At 41.8% G+C, this 21823-nt stretch overlaps 1 protein-coding gene and 1 pseudogene across 1 annotated transcript; one reads left to right on the forward strand and one right to left on the reverse strand.

Moving 5' to 3' along the window:
- LOC115114087 (metalloreductase STEAP4-like) overlaps positions 1 to 21823 on the forward strand; it is a 58310-nt pseudogene that overhangs the window by 12634 nt on the left and 23853 nt on the right.
- On the reverse strand, positions 18273 to 21241 carry LOC135563589 (uncharacterized protein K02A2.6-like). The gene has a single exon (XM_065006419.1). It carries the CDS (start codon positions 21239 to 21241, stop codon positions 18452 to 18454), a length of 2790 nt encoding a protein of 929 aa, XP_064862491.1. The 3' UTR covers positions 18273 to 18451.

Raw genomic sequence — 21823 nt, forward strand, 5'->3', positions numbered from 1 at the left:
TATTCCGGTTCATGTTACCGTGGTTGTGCTTTGCGCTGCCTCGGCTGTGCCTCGGCTGTGCCTTTGGGCCAGGGTGTATATTAAAGTTCTCCTGTTATCACCCATCTCTGCTCTCCTGCGCCTGACTTCCCAGCAACCAGTCACTCACCCCTTTACACCTGGCTTCCCTTGGTGTCCATGAATACACACTACTGAGTGTATTTTAGGTTTAAAAATGCTGCTGACGTTTGTAATTTCCACGTAGAAATTTCCGACTCGATTTACCCTTATGAAAAATGTATCAACCCCAACAAAAATTGGAATTTAATTATAATCCACATAATAATTCATATTTCCTGTTGCTGCAGGATTATTTTCCTGCTGTAGCAAACTGGCTCAAATTAAGATCCTACATCTGTATCTATGTGAGAGAGGGAAGTGATGGAGAGATTCAGTCAGAGAAAGTGAGAGAGATGTGTGAAAGAGTGAGATTGTGAGGCAGAGAGCATGAGAGACAGCGTGAGAGAGTAAGAAAGAGGGAGAGAGAGAGATGATGGTTTGTCTGGGGAGAGCTGGCTGACTCTAAGCAGCAGAATGTAACGTCTTAATAGGCCAGTGCAGTTACACACACACACACACACACAGACGTGCACAGTTTTAAAAGTCTGTTTAAAGTTCCTAATGTGCTTTAAGCAATTTAGCCTTTGGAGAGGAGCAGAGTGCATGTAGGATATTAACCCCTGGCAGTAACCTGCTCTAATTACATTACCCTCACTCACACATCTATAAAACACACACACACATCTATAAAACACACACACTCTTCAAAAGGAGGATGAGATTAGTGAGGAGGAGGATAAGGGAGATAAATCAGATGATTACAGTGGGCGTCTGTGCTAGTGGTTTATAGTTTGGGGCGGCAGGTATCCTAGAGGTTAGAGAATTGGGCTAGTAACCAAAAGGTTGCTACATCAAATCCCTGGGCTGACAAGGTAAACATCTGTTGTTCTGCCCCTGAACAAGGCTGTTAACCCACCGTTCCTAGGCCGTCATTAAAAATAAGAATGTGTTCTTAACGGACTTGCCTAGTTAAATAAATAAAATAATAGATAAATACTGTATTTATTGACTTTGGCTGTTTCTTATTGATTATGTATTATGTTTTGATTGCCAGTTCAGAGCACAATGTATCACTGGTTGCTGCATGCCTCCTAACATGAATCCTGAGTTGATATTTTCTTTGTTGAGATTGGCTTTTTAATGGAATATGTCACCCATCTGTGGGACTTTCTGTCCTTCTTTGTTTCTTCTTTTGTTTCTTTTTCTTTAGCCTCAATTCAATTAATTGCAGAAAAAGGAAACAGGCAAGAATGTTTACGCAGTATTTTAAGGACAGGTGTTATTTTGTGTCCTACAGTGTATTGGAGGTGTCAAACTGTTTCTCTTGCAGACATTGTAATTGGATATTGACACAAAACCACACCTGAAATATAAAGGACATATTTGAATCCACAGTGCAGTCTCCTTTTCCTGATGAAATCTGTCTAGACTCTCTTACTTTGAATCTCCCCGAAGGTCAATTCAGGCTACCATATTCAAAGGGTGTGTGTTTTTGTGTGTGCCATGCTGAGGAGCACTGTTGTGGTGAGACAGGAGACTGTCTGGGAAAATGCTGGACTGGGGAGTGCGGTTAGCAGCACGTCAGCAGCTGTCATTCACAAACATATATATATATATATACACACACACACAAACACACACATACAATGCTGCTGTCAAGCACTGACAAATTGAGAGACAGTGCCAGGTAACTCCCATTCAACACACACACACACACATTACTCATGAGTCCATCATATTCGAGCTATCCCTCTCTCTTTGTCCTGCTGTATTACAGTTTTTTTCGATTGCTAAACGACAGTGGACACAACTGGAGTCACATGTGCAAAACTCTAACTACAGTCTGCACAGCAGCAGTTCATGTGGACCAAACTCTAGTTCGTTTTTCATTGCTTGAACACAGTTTACAAAACTCTACACACTTATCCCATGACTTTAACCACAACCTGCACAACACTGTGGATTTACAGCACTTTGTTCAAATGCTAACACACTGCTGTCAAAACTGTGAACCACACATTCAAAACGGAATAGATTTCAGCCTTGTGCCTTTCAAACACTGCTGATTGCAATTTCAGCTGAAAGGCTAAGCAGGTGTCTTGTTTTAGACTTGTTAGTGAACACACACACATATTACAGTATATATAGGTAGAGCTCAGAAAGACTCATTTTGGAAATGGAACAAGGAAGATGGGTTCGTGGAGGGAGAAGGGTGGCAGGGAGAGGGCGGATGCGTGGAGGAAGACAAAGAAGACAAAGAGCTGTTATTTCAGATTAAATAAGGGCTACACTTATAGACCATGTCGTGAACCATGGTCTCTCATTGAGAGAGGCAGGGTTGAGGGTGCAACCCAATCTGCAAAGATCCACAGTGGCATCTGTAATGCGAATTTTCCATCATGCAAACAGGTGAGAGTTACATCCTTACAGTAAATGAAAACATTACAGGAATCTATTTTGTATTGCAATTATAGAATATTTACACAGATATATATTACAGTAAGTTTGACTGTAAAATATATTTTGACAACAGGACCCAAAGGCTGCCCCCAACAGGGGGAAGAGGAAAAATATTTTCAGATGCGCAGGAAAATGCTATTGTTGACATGGTTGTTGTCAACAATGCAATAAAACTGTGGGAGATTCAAGATAGAGTGCTGGCTGATAATGATATATTTGAAAATGTTAATTCTGTCAGCACAACAACTATTGCTCGAGTCCTAAAGAAACACTAAGTTACAATGAAACAGTTATACACTGTACCGTTCGAGAGAAACAGTGAACGGGTAAAAGAGCAAAGATACCAATATGTCCAGGTAAGACGTCTGAGGTTACGTACACAGCTATACAAAATATTTACAGTAAAAGAAAACACTAGCATTTCTACAGTAAAACTGTGCACTTACTGTTTTTCAGACAGTAATGGAGGTGGAAGCACTGGAAAGACCACATTCATTTGTATTTATCGATGAAGCTGGATTTAACCTTGAGAAAACACGGCGCAGAGGAAGGAATGTTATAGGTCAAAGGGCCACTGTGGAGGTTCCAGGCCAAAGGGGGGGAAATATCACCATGTGTGCTGCAATGGCCAATGATGGTTTGCTTCTCAACACACCACTCATTGGCCCATACACAGAAAGGCTTATAGCTTTCCTAGAACAGCTCTATGCTCAGCTAGTGCCAGCAGAACAGGGGGAGCCAGTAAGAAACCCCCAAGTTTTTGTCATAGTTTGCGATAACGTTGCTTTTCACCACTCTGCAGCTGTCACAGATTGGTTTGCAGCACATCACAGATTTATGGTTTTGTACCTGCCTGCATATTCACCCTTCCTCAACCCAATAGAGGAGTTTTTCTCTGCCTGGAGGTGGAAAGTGTTTGGTCACCACCCACATGACCAAATGTCTCTTTTGGAAGCCATGCGTGCCGGATGTGAGGACACGAGTCCAGAGGACTGCCAGGGATGGATAAGGCACTCCAGAAGGTTCTTCCCCAGGTGCATGGCAAGAGAAAACATTAGATGTGATGTTGAAGAAAACCTGTGGCCTGATGCTAGAGAGAGGCAGGATTAGCCCCTCAATTATTTGTTCGAATTACAGTATGTACTTTTAGTTTCTACCTTTTTTTTCTCATTACTGTAATTCCGTAAATTACTACAGACTATTGAAGCAAACTGCTAATTTTCATTTACCTTAAATAATTGTTATGTTCTAAAAAAAAATATAAATCATGTGAAAGAATGTCATTCATTTCTTTGAAGAAAATATTACTTTGTATGAAGTCACTGAAATTGTTCAAACTGTAAAGATGAAAAGTTAGTATTTTCTGTATTGGTGTTTGATGCTAGTGTTTTTACTCTGTGTGTTCTGAGTGACAGTGTGTGTTATCTCAGTGAGGGTTGTGCATAGTGTTTGGCTGCACTGAGCGTGTTTTGAGCCATGTGTTAAGAGTTGTGTTGCTTGGAATGAGTTTTGAAGGTGATGTGAACTGTTTAGCTCAGGTGACTGTTGGTAGTGCAGACTGTAGTTAGAGTTTTGCACATGTGACTCCAGTTGTGCCCACTGTCGTTTAGCAATCGAAAAAAACTGTAAGCTGTCAGTGTCTGATCCACCTTACAGAGATGAGTGAATGTGTGTGTGTGCGTGTGTGTGTTGGTTTTGGTTCATACCACCCACTCCTCTATGTAGGAACCTCTTCCATAGACACAGCTATACATCTTGTATAACGTTTACTGATCTGTTTTATAAAAGGCCATAGTGTATCATGAATGTAGTCACAGCCTAACACCTTGCCTTATAATCAGAGGGTTTTTCCTGTTTAATATATTTATTTTTTTATAAATTGATGTTCGTTTTTTACAATCACTTTGGCACTAATTTCGGAACCTTGATGTCATTTTTCAAAACTCACAACCAATGATCAAAATGGAAATTTCTCAATTTATTCCAATTATTTTTCCAATTTCTTGGATACAATACACAAAGCTAAGATAATTTGTTCATTGAACTAAAATCACCTGTTCAAAATGACAACTTAACATCAAAGTATTACCATTTCAAAAAGTAATTCACCCATTACATCTGAAATGACTGTATTCATTTCATTACAATGATCTATCAATTGATACAACTGCTCAAAATGACAAGTAACTGTTGCATTACTCTTAATGCATAGTTTTATGTAAACTGACAAACAATATTCCATGTTTAGATCATAAAAGTTTCAGAATAACGAGATCCATTGACACCAATTACCGTGGAACATGAACCAATTGGACTACATTATCTATGGATGTAATATTTCATCATCATTCTTTATCAGACACTGTTTGTATGGTCCCATGTACCACTTTTCCAGACCATGTTTTCAGATTTGACATTACTGTACATTCACCGGCCACTTTATTAGGTACACTTATCTAATACTGGGTAGGACCCCCTTTTGTCTCCACAACAGCCGGAATTATTCAGTGTTGTACATTAAGAGATGCCCTTCTGCACACCACTGTTTTAAACAGCTGTTATTTGAGCATGTGTGGCCTTTCGGTTAGCTTGAATAAATTCTCCTCTGACCTCTCATTAACAAGGTGTTTTACCCACAGAACTGCCGCTCACTGAATGTGTTTTGTTTATCGCACCGTTCTCTGTGAACTCTAGAGACTGTAGTGCATAAACATCCCAGGAAGGCAGCTGTTTCTGAGATGCTGGAGTCACCATGTGCGGCATCAATCTTACCACAGTCAAAGTTGCTTAGATTACGCACCTTGCCCGTTCTGTTTGGTCGAACATCGAAAGCTCTCTACTCTATATATTGAGTTGCAGGCAGCCACATGATTCGCTGTTCGACTGTAACCTTCCTTGATGAGCTAAATCAGGTCTGTAGAGCTGATGGCATAACCTATGTCATTGTGTGGGATAATGTCAGGTTCCACCATGCTCAAATGGTGCAAGCATGGTTTCAGGCCCATCCACAATTTACCAACCTGTACTTACCCCCATACTCTAACCTCTTGGAGCTAGGGGGCATAATTTTCACTTTCGGATAAATAGCTTCCTAAATCAACTTCCTGCTACTCATGCCAAGAATATAAGATATGCATATTATTCATAGATTTGGAAAGAAAACACTCTGAAGTTTAACACTGTTTGAATCATGTCTGAGTAACAGAACCTATGTAGCAGGCAAAACCCCGAGGACACACCGTTCAGATTTTTTTTAAATATTTTAAAAAGTCTCTGCTCAGTGAGTTCTTGTTGGAAAACGATATTTCTTAGGAACTGGTTTTCAGTTCAAGGTTTCTTTAAAGATAATGCAAGGCAATGTTTTGAACATTGGACAGCCTGTGTTACAAGTGATGACCGTTTTGAGTTTGTCTAGTTTTGAAAAATGACCACAAGGTTCTGAAATTTGTGCCAAAGTGATTGTTAAAAACTGTTGTTCCGCTGTAATACTTGCCACCTAGCAATTTTATGAAGTTGGAATTAGTTAGTCCAGATCGGTTCCCAATCTCATAACTAGCTACAGAGATCAAGTTAGAATATCTTAGCTGGCATGCCTACTGGATATAAAAGCAATTACTAAGACTCACATTCCTTTCAATCTTTTACCCAGATTTTTGCAGAGAAGAATATTTAGTTTCTTTAAAAAATAAGCAGTCAGGAGGATAAAGACAGTTTAAGGGGTTTGCTTAGATATGCAGAAAAATAGACATATTGTAAGGGGTGCGTAACTGGTGGCAGGGAAGTCAGATGCAGGAGAGCAGAACTGGGTAATAACCGGAGCAGTTTAATTATCAAAACCAACGGCATCCAGAAATACAAAATATGGGTACAAAACCCGCCGCCACCAGTCAAAATGTGCACAAGCACTTACAACAATTTCACACAGACATGGGGGTTAAATACACAGCAAGTAATGAGGGAAATGTAAACCAGGTGTGTGGGAAAACAAGACAAAACAAATGGAAATGAAAGGTGGATCGGCGATGGCTAGAAGACCGGTGACGTCGACCGCCACCCAAACAAGGCAAGGAACCGACTTTGGCGGAAGTCGTGACACATACTTAATTTCATATTAAATATAATGATTGTTACGAATCCCTTTTGGTCCGACAGTCTAGGGGAGATGGGAACGAGACCCGTAACATAACTCATGCAAATTATTGTGAAAAAGTGAGAACGAAATAACCACAGACAACTAAATTACCATCAAACACATGGTTTATTAGAAAATAGGCTAGTCTAGCTTAGGGGGGGGGGGGGGCAGGAAAAGGGGCTGAGCTGGAACCGAGGAAAGAAATAATAAGTATTCAAAAACACCCCTAAGCTAGACTAGCCTATTTCAACAACAGCTAACTAACTAACCAAAAATACAGTGGGTGGTCAGCCCAGTTCTAACTAGTGTTTTTAACTAAGTTTACCTACAGGTAGTGTATGCCCATGCGCGACTTCATAACCAAAAACAATACTCACAGGTGAGGACAAAGTGATATAGAGGTGCTCAAACAAAAGAGAACTCAATACATAAAGAGAGATTGAGACATCGTGGGGGAGAGTGAAACATAGCGATTTACAGAGAGATTGAGCTCCAGAGCAAACAACCGACAGGGTTTTTAAACCAAGGGAAAGGAACTGTGATTGGGTAGGAAACAGGAGGAGGTGTGTCTTCTGATTGATGATTGATTGGTGACTGATTGGGGAGTGATGATTTTCACCTGTGAGGGGAGAAGGAGAGAAAAGAACACAGGATACATACACACAGGATACCTGTATGACTCTAGATTGCAGGAAAGGTGTTAGGTGTTTGAAAAATGCTAAGTTCTACAACTACCAGCCATCCTTACATACTTTGTACCCCCTTAGATGTTTGGGGCGCATTACACTTCTGCTTATAATAATGTGTTATCCATGATATACAGTGCTGTTAAAAAAGTATTTGCCCCCCTTCTAATTTTCTCAAGTTTTGTATACGGAATGCAAAACTAATATTGGATGAGATGGGTCCCATTATGTCTGTCGAAAACCAAACACTCCATTCCAAAGTAAGAACCTCAGACCAACGGTCAAGCGTGGTGGTGGTAGTGTTATGATTTGAGGATGCTTTGCTGCCTCAGGAACTGGATGACTTGCCTTAATAGAAGGGACGTTTAATTCTGCTCTGTATCAGGCCATCCGTCTGTGAGCTGAAACTGAAGCACAGCTGCGTAATGCAGCAAGACAATGATCCCAAATACACAATCAAGTCTACATGAAAATGGTTAAAAAGCAACAAATTTGAAGTTTTGGAAGGTCCTAGTCAAAGTCCAGACCTAATCCCAATGGAGATGTTGTGGGAGCACTTAAAAGGAGCAGTTGATCCTTGAAAACCCACAAATGTTGCTGAGCTAAAGCAGTTCTGCATGCAAGAGTGGGCCAAAATTCCCCCACAGCGATGTGAGAGACTGATCAACAACTACAGGAAGCATTTGGTTGCAGTCATTGGAGCTAATGGTGGCACAAACCGTTATTGAGTGTAAGGGGGCAATTACTTTTTCACACAAGGGAATTGGGTGTTGAATAAATTTAAATAAATAAATAACCAAAAAAATGACACTTATTTTATTTGTAAACTCAGGTTCCCTTTATCTAATATTAGGTTTTGGTTGAAGATCTGATAAGATCTGATAACAAAAATAGAGAAAATCAGAAATGGGGAAAATACTTTTTCACGGCGCTGTACCACATTCTCAAACACATTATGGCTTAAACTCTGAACAGAGACAAAGTTTATAGTTTACCGTAATAATAAAAAGGTCTGGAGAGCAGATGGAAAAAGAGGAGAAATGGGAGTATGTGTTTTCTTGTGTCCACTGGGCAGCTCAATGCTGAAACTTAATCATCACAAACGAACATACACACAAGCTCACTGCGCATACTCACACACATGTAACTACACACACACACACACACACACACACACACACACACACACACACACACACACACACACACACACACACACACACACACACACACACACACACCGAAAATGCACAGAAAACACACACATGCACACACTCACTCATGCACATACAAAAGCACATTCAAATAGACACGCATGCACGCACTCACTCATATAGGCTTATACATACACCAGAGATACACACACACACACACACACACACACACACACACACACACACACACACACACACACACACACACACACACACACACAGAATGACTTAGTGAAGAATAACTTTGTTCTGCATTCTCCCTCTCTTCTCCTGCAGTCATGGATCATGGGAGGTCAGGGAGACAAAACATAGTCTAATATAGAAGGAGAATGCAGGACCACAGCCTTGGGGAGTGAGAAACAGCAGGTGTGGTGTGTGTGTGTGTGTGTGTGTGTGTGTGTGTGTGTGTGTGTGTGTGTGTGTGTGTGTGTGTGTGTGTGTGTGTGTGTGTGTGTGTGTGTGTGTGTGTGTGTGTGTGTGATGGGGAGAGAGGGACTGAGAGAAAACGACATTGGTTAAATGAATAGTGCACTTTCTTTCCCCAAATGAAAGTGGCTCTCATATTTGGGGAAAAAGTGATGGGGTGTGAAGAAAATCCATCTGAAGGAGGGAGGGATGCCAGTATCCCTGATGAAATGACAAAGGCTCACAAACAGAAAACGAATCAGAGAGAAAAGCAGACAAACAGATTGTATAAAAGCCAAGTGTTCCCTATGAGTCTGTTCGAAACTTTACTCATTGTTACATGTAATGCACATAAATAAAGTATCCGTCAAAAATATCAAACTTCCAGTTTACGCTGGAACCAAATTCTGGTTTATGCAAAACCAAATTCATAAGAGGTTTTAAAAAATGTGTTCTATTTGACAAAACATTCCATGATGTACAGTGTGGCAGGGTTACACATTGCTTGAACGGTCATAACCATGTCATAATATGCCATAACAGCTGACATAACTTGTCATAATATGGTCATAACACTGTCATGACACATATTTAGACCTGTTGTGACATATGTTGCATTAATTTATGGATGGTTAGGACATCTACATATGTGTCTAAACCTACAAAACCTACCACACAAGGAAAAACATTCCATTACACCAGGTATTCCCAAACAGGGGAACACACAGGCAACACACAGGTCTTTCCATCATTGTATGATTTTTGTGTTTAATTGAACTCATTTGCGGACAATGTCAAATGTGATATAGCGAAGCACCTGAGTGAGTTGGGTGCGCAATTACGCAGGTACTTTCCCGAAACGGATGACACAAAACAACTGGATTCGTTATCCCTTTCATGCCCTGCCTCCAGTCCACTTATCGATATCTGAACAAGAGAGCCTCATCAAAATTGCATCAAGCGGTTCTGTGAAAATATAATTTAATCAGAAGCCACTGTCAGATTTCTGGATCGGGCTGCGCTCAGATTATCCTGCCTTGGCAAATCACGCTGTTAACTTCTTATGGCTGGGAGGCGCTATTTCCACGTTCGGATGAAAAGCGTTCTGTTATACTCACAGACATCATTCAAACAGTTTTAGAAACTTCAGAGTCTTTTCAATCCAATACTAATAATAATATGCATATATTAGCAACTGAGACTGAGGAGCAGGCAGTTTACTCTGGGCACCTTTCATCCAAGCTACTCAATACTGCCCCTGCAGCCATAAGAAGTTAACCTGTGGTGAGTTATTCACAATTTTTGATGAACAAACAAGGTTTTATATGTAGGATGGCTAAATAAAGAGCAAAATTATTGAAGATTATTATTATTATATTATTATTTGTGTCCTGGTCCTATAAGAGCTCTTTGTCACTTCCCATGAACCGGGTTGTGACAACAACTCACATTCATTCTTATGTTTAATAAATGTATCATATCGTGTCTGTGTGGCAGGCATACAATGATGGTAAAAAACAGCATTTGAGAGTGCGCTGACCCTGGTGCTAGAGGGGGTACGCACCTGGTTGAATGTTTGAAGGGGTACAGGACCATAAAAAAACAGCATTTGAGAGTGCGCTGACCCTGGTGCTAGAGGGGGTACGCACCTGGTTGAATGTTTGAAGGGGTACAGGACCATAAAAAACAGCATTTGAGAGTGCGCTGACCCTGGTGCTAGAGGGGGTACGCACCTGGTTGAATGTTTGAAGGGGTACAGGACCATAAAAAAAACAGCATTTGAGAGTGCGCTGACCCTGGTGCTAGAGGAGGTACGCACCTGGTTGAATGTTTGAAGGGGTACAGGACCATAAAAAAACAGCATTTGAGAGTGCGCTGACCCTGGTGCTAGAGGGGGTACGCACCTGGTTGAATGTTTGAAGGGGTACAGGACCATAAAAAGTTTGGGAACCACTGCATGACACCACTACTTTTTTAAGCCTACTTGCCAACAGTGTGTTTATGTTAAATCAACATTTCTGAAATTAACCATGTTAAATTATCATTGTAATTGCGCACACATTGATGTTAGACATGCATCTACCCCCAATGCTCTGTTGCTGATGATTGGTATGAATGCAAGAGCAGGACAAGAAACCCTCTTTTTGACTGGAGACTGACATAATGGCATGTATGTGATAGGCCTATCTGGCTTATATGATTATGATGGTCATAATTCTTCTTGAAAGTGTCAGTGTATTTTCTTTGTCCAAGTAAAGTGACACTGGATGGTCATAATGCTTCATGACAGTGTCATGAAGTGTATTTTCTGCTAGTTATTTCAAATATGATTTAAAAAGTGGTATTACCATATGGTTATGACCTTGTCATAACTTATTATGTTACTGGGTGTAAAGTGTTACCGTTGGCAGAATAGAAGGAAGCAGTTCAATGAGGCATGATTAATGTAATTTACCAACACATTTCTTGGTAGTCCATAAAATCGTGCTATCAAGTTGTAAATCACAGCTGGCCTGGTAAACTGTTTGCTTCCTCTACCCATTCAGGATGCACTGTTTCAGTTTCAATGACTCAATATTTTGAACAGAAATGGATGACTGTAACTAAGGCTGGGAATGTCAACAAGTCAGTCATTATCACAAGTCATTCATAACATGACTAATAGACTAGCACACTTGTGTCAAACACAATGTCTGCGGGCCGAATAGGACACACAAATGAGTATAAATGAGTCAACAGTTGAGTTAGCTACTTTATAAAATTACAGCTTGATGCGCTCGCATCGGTGAATTCAACTTTAATTGTTTTCATGTGTCCCATTTAAAGTGCAGCAGAGGGAAAGTGTATAGACACATGCCACAGTCCTAGCTAGGCTACTAAAATGTTGCAGTCTGGCATTGGTTTTAAAGCTTGACAATGAATAACCAAAAAACTAAACCTGCAACAAAACACCATGCAAAGGAGAAACATGTAGACCTATTTTAGCAACATTTGAGCAGTAGCCTATGGTGGCTATTCAACTACAATACATTTTGAGTACACCATACAGCAATGCTGCATTCAACTGCACCGGTGATCCATGCAGTACAAGGAGTATTTCTATCTGTAATAACGCCCACCTGTGGGGAAAACTCATTCTGATTGGCTGGGCCTGGCTCCCAGTGGGATGGCTCCAATGTAGGTGGGCCTATGCCCTCCAAGGCCCACCCATGGCTGCGCCCTTGCCCAGTCATGTGAAATCCATAGATTGGGGCCTAAAGCATTTATTTCAATTGACTGATTTCCTCATATGAACTGTAACTCAGCAACTGTATCTATTTATGTCACTAGATATTTATTTAGCACGCTAAAAACATGGAGCCTAACATTAACTAGCTAGCTGCTGGGATGATGTCTTGTCATTGGAGGAGTGGGTGAGTGACTGACCTTTTCCCCTTACATCGTTTTTCGTTGGCTACAGCTAGAGATGAAGGTGTCATTTGGTTAGATAGCAAGAAATGTGAATAGTTTTGCTAACTACTGTTTTGTTATCCACAGTTCGCATATCTCTTAGTTGTCAATCAAATGTATTTGGTGTCGATCAAATGGGCGGCCAGGCAGACAAGTTCCCACTCAGTTGTCAAAACGTGGGTTTGGACAAGCATGCATTGGCAGGCAAGCTGTAGGAGGACGAGCATGCTACTACTGCAATTTTGATGCCAACTAGCTGAGAGGGATTATCTAATGTTCCCTTGTTAGATTTTAGCTCATCTCGCTCTGGCTAGCATTAGTTGTTAATCTTGTTGTTGTTGATATGCATAGGCAACTGAGGGAGAGATTGCCTACCTTTTCAAGGTTGTTTGATCAATTGGACTGTAAAGTTCCCAAATGTAAGAGGACTCCCGTGCTATTCACATATTTGCATAAATAATTTCAGGTGTATTTTGAGGCTTTTGGCGAATGCCTTCTAATGATCTAAAGCCTCTCGATTGTCAGAAAGAAAAATGTGTCAAATTCTTCCTGGGGGTGTATATGAACAGATTTGAATAAGATTTCATGTTGCTAAAACGCTGCTCCACTTTAAATATTGAGCTTCAGTGCTCTTTTGAAAAAGGAAGAGCAATGCAGGGCTGTTGCGGTGACCATATTACCAGCAGTCATGAGTCATGACCGTGTTAAAATTCCACATGACCGGTGAGTCACGGTAATTTCCTCTCATGCATTCTGGACATGCGTTGGTTATACCCAAGTCGCTAACAATGATTAGGTTGCTAATGGCCTGGTGCTTAGGGCTCTATTGTCCCTGTAACCACTTTGACATCAATGAAAATGCTATACAAAAAATATATTAAATTTAAAAAACGCTATCAATCACATCATAAAAACAGTATCATGCTTTTAAAACTCACCTCACTGTGATTGATCAAACTGAAGAAAGAAGTTCAACACCAGGGTAAAACTGAGTGGAAAATATGGTCGTTGTGGAAGTTGTTTCAAAGCCTAACAACAAAATGGACAGCGCTTTCAGAGGTGATGATTAATTCAAAACGCCCACACGCATATAAGAGCTTATGCATATACATAGGCCTATATAGAGTGCATTCAGGAAGTATTCAGACCCCTGAGTTTTTCCACATTTTGTTATGTTACAGCCTTATTCTAAAATGTTCTCATCAATCTACACACAATAGCCCAGAATGACAAACCAAAAACAGGTTTTTCGAAAGTTTTGCAAATGTCTTACAAATAAATAACAGAAATTATTCAGACCCTTTGCTTTGAGACTCAAAATTGAGCTCAGGTGCATCCTGTTTCTATTGATCATCCTTGAGATGTTTCTACAACTTGATTGGAGTCCATCAGTGGTAAATTCAATTGATTGGACATGATTTTGATAGGCACACACCTGTATATATAAGTTCCAGAACAAAAACCAAGCCATGAGGTCGAAAGAATTGTCTGTAGAGCTCCGAGACAGGATTGTGTCCAGGCACAGATCTGGGGAAGGGTACCAAAAAATATCTGCAGCATTGAAGGTCCCCAAGAACACAGTAGCCTCCATCATTCTGAAATGGAAGAAGTTTGGAACCACCTTGACTCTTCCTAGAGCTGGCCGCCCAGCCAAACTGAGCAATCGAGGGAGAAGGGACTTGGTCAGGGAGGTGACCAAGAACCTGATGGTCACTCTGACAGAGCTGTAGAGTTCCTCTGTGGAGATGGGAGAACTTTCCAGAAGTTCAACCGTCTCTGCAGCACTCCACCAATCAGGCCTTTATGGTAGAGTGGCCAGATGGAAGCCACTCCTCAGTAAAAGGCACATGACAGCACGCTTGGAGTTTGCCAAAAAAAGCGCCTTTAGGCCTCTCAGACCATGAGAAACAAGATTCTCTGGTCTAATGAAACCAAGATTGAAATCTTTGACCTGAATGCCAAGTCTCACATCTGGAGGACACCAGGCACCATCCCTACAGTGAAGAATGGTGGTAGCAACATCATGCTTTGGGGATATTTTTCAGTGGCAGACTAGTCAGGATCGAGGCAAAGATGAACGGAGCAAAGTACAGAGAGATCCTTGATAAAATCCTGCTACAGAGCGCTCAAGTCCTGAGACGGGGGAGAAGGTTAAACTTCTAACAGGACATCAACCCTAAGCAGACAGCCAAGACAACGCAGGAGTGGCTTCAGGACAAGTCTCTGAATGTCCTTGTGTGGGCCAGCCAGAGCCCGGACATGAACCTGATCGAACATCTCTGGAATGACCTGAAAATAACTGTGTAGTGATGCTCCCCATCCAACCGGACAGAGCTTGAGAGGATCTGTAGAGAGGAATGGGAGAAACACCCTAAATACAGGTGTGCCAAGCTTGTAGCATCATACCCAAGAAGACTCAAAGCTGTAATCGCTGCAAAGGCGCTTCAACAAAGTACTGAGTAAAGGGTCTGAATACTTATGTAAATGTGATTTTTCCTGTTTTTGCTTTGTCATTATGGGGTATTGTGTAGCTTGATCAGGGGAAAAAAACGATTTAATCAATTTTAGAATAAGGCTATAACCTTTTACAGCTAGACGTGCCGCTAGCGGGACACCTCAACAACTATAATGTAACAAAATGTGTTATAAGTCAACACTTATAACACAAGTCTGAATATCTCCCAAATGCACAGTATGAGCCCCAAAAGATCTAACCTGAATTAAAATAATGATTGTGCCTTCATGCAATACATAGCCTATTGCATATTATGCATGGCAGAAAAAACAGGGAAAAAAACGGAGTTAAGATGTCTTTGGTAAATAATTGCTCTAGCCTGTACTCCAAAATTAAAAGAATTCTAGTAATTGCCTTTGAGTGTCGACTTTATTATTATGCCTACTGGGTGGACTGGTTACATTATGCCATGCTCCAAATGTTCTATACATGAGTGTTGGAGAGAACATGTAGGCCTAGGTGACACTGTTTCATTGATTGTGCAGGGTGTCTTACAGTTAGCCTACGATTATAGTGAATTTGTATTTGTGGAAACATTATACTATCGATGTTCCAGAACAGATTTCACTTGGTTTCCCAAATTAAGCATTGGGCGCGTCAGGGATCGTCTGCATGGCCAGGTGCTAAAATAGAACTTGGTTCTATTTTTTGACGCTCAACGCGTTGCAAGTCCTGCCTCTTCCATCTCCTCATTGTTTTTTAGGAGGGATATACCTACGTGCCATCTCCTCATTGGTTTTTAGGAGCATATACTCACGTGGGTGATTGAAAGATGAACTGAGGTCCACACTCCGGTGGGTTATGGCATTTCAGGTAAAATAACAATCCAATGTTTATATCCCAGGACAAATTGGCTAGCAACAGCAAGCTAGCTAGCTAAATTGCCATAATTGTTGAATGATTTTTAACCTGTCCCCAAATTATTATAATTGGTTCAGGGTTATTTTGTGATGTCATTAAAAATGTTATAAAGGAAATACTGTAACTTGGAAGGTATACCCACAACATGTATGAAGTTTCCATACTATACGTTGTGCATGTAATATGAAAAAGGAGGGATGTGTTTTGAGAAGCTATAAGAGATAATTGTTTTTTTATAACTTTACACAGTGAGTAGTAACAGCCCCTGAGTGAGGTCAGAGAGTGTGTCCTGCCAACTGTATAAATGATGGGTTAAGAAATTAACATATCAGACCAGAAAAACGTGAAGCTGCAGCTGCACGTTTAAAGTGGTTTGAACTTTGAATCTCAACACGAAGTGGAGACGATAAACTCACCTCCCGGACAATCACTGGTACAGCTGATTAGCTGTTCTAAGTAAAGTATCTTTGAAAGCGAATTTAAGGAGCATTACGCTACCCTCATCACCCCACTGGGGAACCATCAATATGGCTGGCTAGCCTATCTTCAAAGAAGCATCTTCAAGAGCGAATGGATGGAAAATAAACTACAAAGAAGGACACAGTAGAAGTCTTGGTGGAACCATTTTGGACAATCAGAGACTTACAAGCATGCCGCAGTAAGGCTCAACCCCATTTTTACAAGGCTGCCCTGTCCACCGAGAGATCCCCGGCGACCCAGGAATTTCACATAAATACATTCATGATTACTTACTCAAAGCGGGTGGCGGTTCGTGTGCAAAGTATAAGGTTAATGCAAGTGAGAATAGTGTCTGAATGTACCAATGTTAAGTGTCTCTGTCCCTCTGTCTCCCTCTCCATCTCTTCCTTAACAAGCAGCCATGTTGTTGTCATTCCGCTAGGGACCTGTTTTCTGCGTATTAATTCTCCAGTCAGTAACCGGTGCGAAGTGTGTGTTTATCCTGTGTTCCCATTTAATTGGCTAGTAAATAAATAAATAAACCAGTTTGTGTAGTACTGAATCATAAGTAAGGCTATGGTTTTTGCAGATGCAAGGAGGTTATGACTGTTCAGAATGATGATATGATACGAGGTTATGATTAATAAGTTGACTGTTTATAGATGTGATAGGTAAAGACCGTTTAGAGTTTAATTAGGGAGATGGTAAGTCTTTAAAGAACCGCTCTTGTGGTGACTCAGATCCTAATGAGTTAAATGTTACATGATTAAGTTAATCGGGTAACAATTAAACATAGTTAGTTAATTAGATAAATAACAGTCCTCAGATTAATGTTAGAGTCAAGTAACGACACTATCCATCATGATTGAAAAATTAAGGTGGCCTCCATTCTCTATTCGAGTACATATTATTTCCCCTACCCCTGTTCCTGCCCATTTGATAATGGGCCATTATAAATCTAAACTCATTTCACATGATAGTTGAGACGATAAAATTGAGAATAGTCTGACGGGTAAATGGTAACTTGATGAGAGAACTGTGTGTAGGACCTGGGAAAAATATTGTTTCTATTTCATTTAGCAAAGTTCAATTCTATTATTCTTACTATAAAATCATATAAAATAATGGCACGGAACTTATAAGTATATCTTGTCTGCTAAATGAACAAGACTACAGACTGTGGAATGGTGCATAGCCAGATAGGATAACATACAGTAGGCCAACTCATGTTCTGTTCTTCTAAAGTCTTTTTAAAAAAATATCATAACGTTTCTTCAGATCTGCTTAAAATAAATTATGGATTAATTGAGATGGTGAATATTAAATTGATTTAGACCTTGTCTTCCAAAAAGGCTCACATCAGTCACTTGTATGCGTGGAGGCGTGGAGATGCTAAAGGGGTTCATGTTTATTAGTGGTCAATTACCGTGAGGCTGGCAGAGTTTTGCATGACATTAACAGGCTGACAAAATTCCACGACCGCCACAACCCTACACTGTAGGACAAGGCCTGCGCACACACACACACACACACACACACACACACACACACACACACACACACACACACACACACACACACACACACACACACACACACACACACACACACACGACACCGAGAGAAACATATTGGGAGATGGATGGGAGAGGTAAATAGGTGTGTCATGGCAGCGTGATGAAACGAGAGAGAGGAGAATCCATCCTGTGTTCCCTCACACCGTAGTCTGAAATGTGTGTGTGTGTGTGTGTGTGTGTGTATGTGTGTGTGTGTGTGTGTGTGTGTGTGTGTGTGTGTGTGTGTGTGTGTGTGTGTGTGTGTGTGTGTGTGTGTGTGTGTGTGTGTGTGTGTGTGTATGTGTGTGTGTGTAGGGTCTTAACACTTAGTACTTATTTATGTAATAAGAAAGACTCGGAATACAAGCAATTGAACTGGAGCTTCACATTTACTCAAACTAGTTAGTACCAGAATAACATAGAACAATCCTGCGCATGACCAAGGGTGCTCCATCCTTAAAGGGGACATCAGTAATTAACAGAACATAACATTCCTTCTCTTATACAATCAGAGTTACTTTTACCAAACCACAACTGAAACATTTCCCAGAACTTCTTGTAGTTATTTTGCATCTTTTAATTTGAACTTGAACAGTTCGTTTTTGTTTGTTTGTTTATAAGTCTAGTCTGTCTGGTGGACGGTGCCTTCGTTCTGGGTATCGCCTCGGATTGTCTGGAGGCTCCTGAACATCCTCAGTGTGTGCTTGTTCCATTATAGCGTCTGCTATAGCAGCACCTTCATCAACACGTTCCCTTCTTTCAGCCTGGGGTCTCTCTACTGCCCCACCGTCCTCTACAGTTCCCTGTGTGTCACTCTCAGGAGCTCTCTGTGCCTGTTCTCTCTCGATTGTTGTGCTGTTTTCCGTGGAATGCATTTGGTTAATGTGACGCCGCCACATTATGTCTGGGCTCACTTGAACCTGGTAAGTTCTGGGTCCCGTTTGTGTGTGTACGGTCCCTCTTGTCCATTTCCCTCCTCTTCTGTAGTCTCGCACCATCACTTCCTGTCCTGTTTGGAGATGGCGCTCCCGGCCACCGGAGAGCATCTTGGCTTGTTTGTTCAGCACTTCATTACGCCTGTTTGGCTTCATGATGTCCAGCTGTGTGCGGAGAGGCCTCCCGAACATCAGTGCGGCTGGGCTTTCATTTGTCGTGGCATGTGGGGTGTTTCGGTAGGAGGCCAGGAACTTGGCCAGTTTTGTTTGCAAAGTCCCTTCGTCTCGTTTTGCTGCACGGAGTCCTTGCTTTAGGGTTTGCACAAAGCGTTCTGCCAGCCCATTGGTGGCAGGGTGGTACGGAGCTGAGGTTGAGTGTTTGATTCCATTTACTGACATGAATCTTGTAAACTCGTCACTTACAAAAGCTTGCGCGTTGTCACTTACCAGCTGCAGTGGCAAACCGAAGCGTGCAAACGTTGTTCTGAGACACTCTATCGTCTGAGCTGAGGTGGAGGAGTCAGTGCAAAACACCTCTGGCCATTTGGAATGGGCATCAACTATAACCAGAAACATGTGCTTTTCAAAGGGACCAGCGTAGTCCACATGAATTCTCTGCCATGGCTCTGCGGGCCATTCCCATGGGTGGACTGGGACAGGAGCAGGCATGTGAAGGGTTTCCAAACATCCACTACAGTTCTTTGCCATATTTTCTATCTGTTGGTCCAGACCTGGCCACCAGAAGTGGCTCCTTGCGAGCAGCTTCATTTTGACAATTCCAACATGACCTTCATGTAGTTGCTGCAAGACTAGATGTTGGCATTTCTGGGGTATCATGACTCTCATTCCCCACATCAAACATCCTTGGTACGTTGTAATTTCGTTTCTCCGCTGGAAATACGGAGTCAGCTCCTTTCTGCCAGTAGCTGGCCATCCTGACATGGTGTAGGTGTACACTTTTGACAAGGTCACATCTTTCCTTGTCTCCTGTTTGATAACTGTGCTTGTGACTGGTAGTGCCTCAAGCTGAGCGGTATGGAACATGTCCACTGCATCCACCCTCCTTTGTCTTTCTCTTGTACACGGCAGTCTGGATAATCCATCTGCATTTGTGTGGAGGGATGACGGCTTAAACTCAATGTCATACATATGACTGGCAAGGAACAGGGCATATCGCTGTAACCTGGCTGCTGTCATTGCTGGAATGCCTTTCTTTGGACTGAAAATGGAAAGCAACGGCTGGTGATCTGTAACCAGTTTGAAACGCTTGCCATATAGGTATGCGTGGAATTTCTTGACGCCCCACACTAGTGCCAGTGCTTCTTTGTCGATTTGTGAGTAGTTTTTCTCTGCATCATTCAATGTTCGTGACGCGAATGCAACTGGCCTCTCTGACCCATCTTTCAGTGTGTGTGAAAGGACTGCCCCTAATCCATAAGGGGACGCATCACAAGCCAACTTCACTGGCATTTCAGGGTCGTAAGGCATCAGGACCTGTTCAGATGTTATGAGCCGTTTTGCCTCCAGAAATGCATTTTCACACTGCTCTGTCCACCGCCATGTCCTATTCTTTTCCAGGAGCTGATTTAGAGGCTGGAGTACTGCTGAAAGGTTTGGGAGGAATCTTCTGTAGTAATTGATCAGTCCCGTGAAAGATCTCACTTCTGTGATATTTTGTGGTCGTGGTGCCTGTACCACTGCCTCGATTTTGTCCTGTGTTTTGTGCAATCCATTGCAGTCAATCTCATATCCACAGAAGACAATCTTGTCTTTGAAGAACTCACACTTCTTTAAGTTTGCCTGTAGACCATACTCTTTCAGTCTTTTCAGGACCTCTTCCAGGTTAGCCAGGTGCTCTTTGTCCAGGATACACTGGGTTCCTGGGATTCCTTGCAAAATCTGGTCAATGGTTCGTTGCCAAATGGCTGGGGCTGATGCAATGCCAAAAACCAGGCGGTTATACCTGTATAGACCTTTGTGTGTGTTTATTGTCAGGTACTGTTTGGAACTCTCTGCAACCGGTAGCTGCAAGTAAGCCTGTTTCAGATCGATTTTACTGAAGTGTTTCCCACCAGCTAGTGCAGCAAAGATGTCATCCAGACGTGGTAGGGGGTATTGGTCCACATGCAACATTGGATTCACAGTTACCTTGAAGTCCCCACACATTCCATCAGACCCGTCTTTCTTCACAATAGGAACTATGGGTGTGGCCCATTCGCTTCTGTCCACTTTCGTCAGGATCCCTGTATCCTGCAAGCGATCGATTTCCGCTTCCACCTTTGGTCTCAGGGAGTATGGAACAGATCTGGCTTTGCAGAATTTTGGGGTTGCATCATCTCTTAGTACAAGTTTTGCTGTGAAGCCTTTTACTGTTCCCATCTGATCACTGAAAACTGTGTTGTATTTCTTCCGCAAGTGTTCCAGTGTTTGGTCTGTGCCTTTCTCTTTGGACTGGAACGTGTGGAGCATTTTCAAGTCACACCAATTCAGCTTTATTTTTGAAAGCCATTCCCTGCCAAATAATGGGGGCCAGTTCCAGGCACCACATACAGCTGTAACTGCTGTGTTTGCCCCCATAATGCACTCTGACTTGCAACGCCCCCATTGGGCTCAATCTCTCTCCTGAGTATGTCTTCAGCAACACATTTGTGTTCTTCAGCTTGATAGCCTTAAAATGCTCATTGTAGACAGTAGTGGAAATTATAGACACTGCAGATCCTGTGTCCAGCTCCATTTTGAGGGGTTTGCCTTCGATATCTGGTGTCACCCATATTATGCTACTGCTGGGAGAAGTCACTGTGTTTAACTCCATTGTACCAATTAATCGTTCATCTGAATCACTGCCACTGTTCTCTGCTAGTGCATTCACAGACCCTTTAATTTTCTCAGTTTTCCTGTTGTGACTGAATTTTGCTTTGCATGCTCTTTGAATGTGCCCCTTCTACTGCATTTGTGACAAATTTCGTCTTTGAAACGGCAATCCTCTGCTCTGTGACCATCTCTGTCACACCTGTTGCATTTTTCGGCCACACGGGGGGCGCTGTCGACTGC

This window comes from Oncorhynchus nerka, linkage group LG3, assembly GCF_034236695.1.
Source record: "Oncorhynchus nerka isolate Pitt River linkage group LG3, Oner_Uvic_2.0, whole genome shotgun sequence".
NCBI classification, from domain to species: Eukaryota; Metazoa; Chordata; class Actinopteri; order Salmoniformes; family Salmonidae; genus Oncorhynchus; species Oncorhynchus nerka.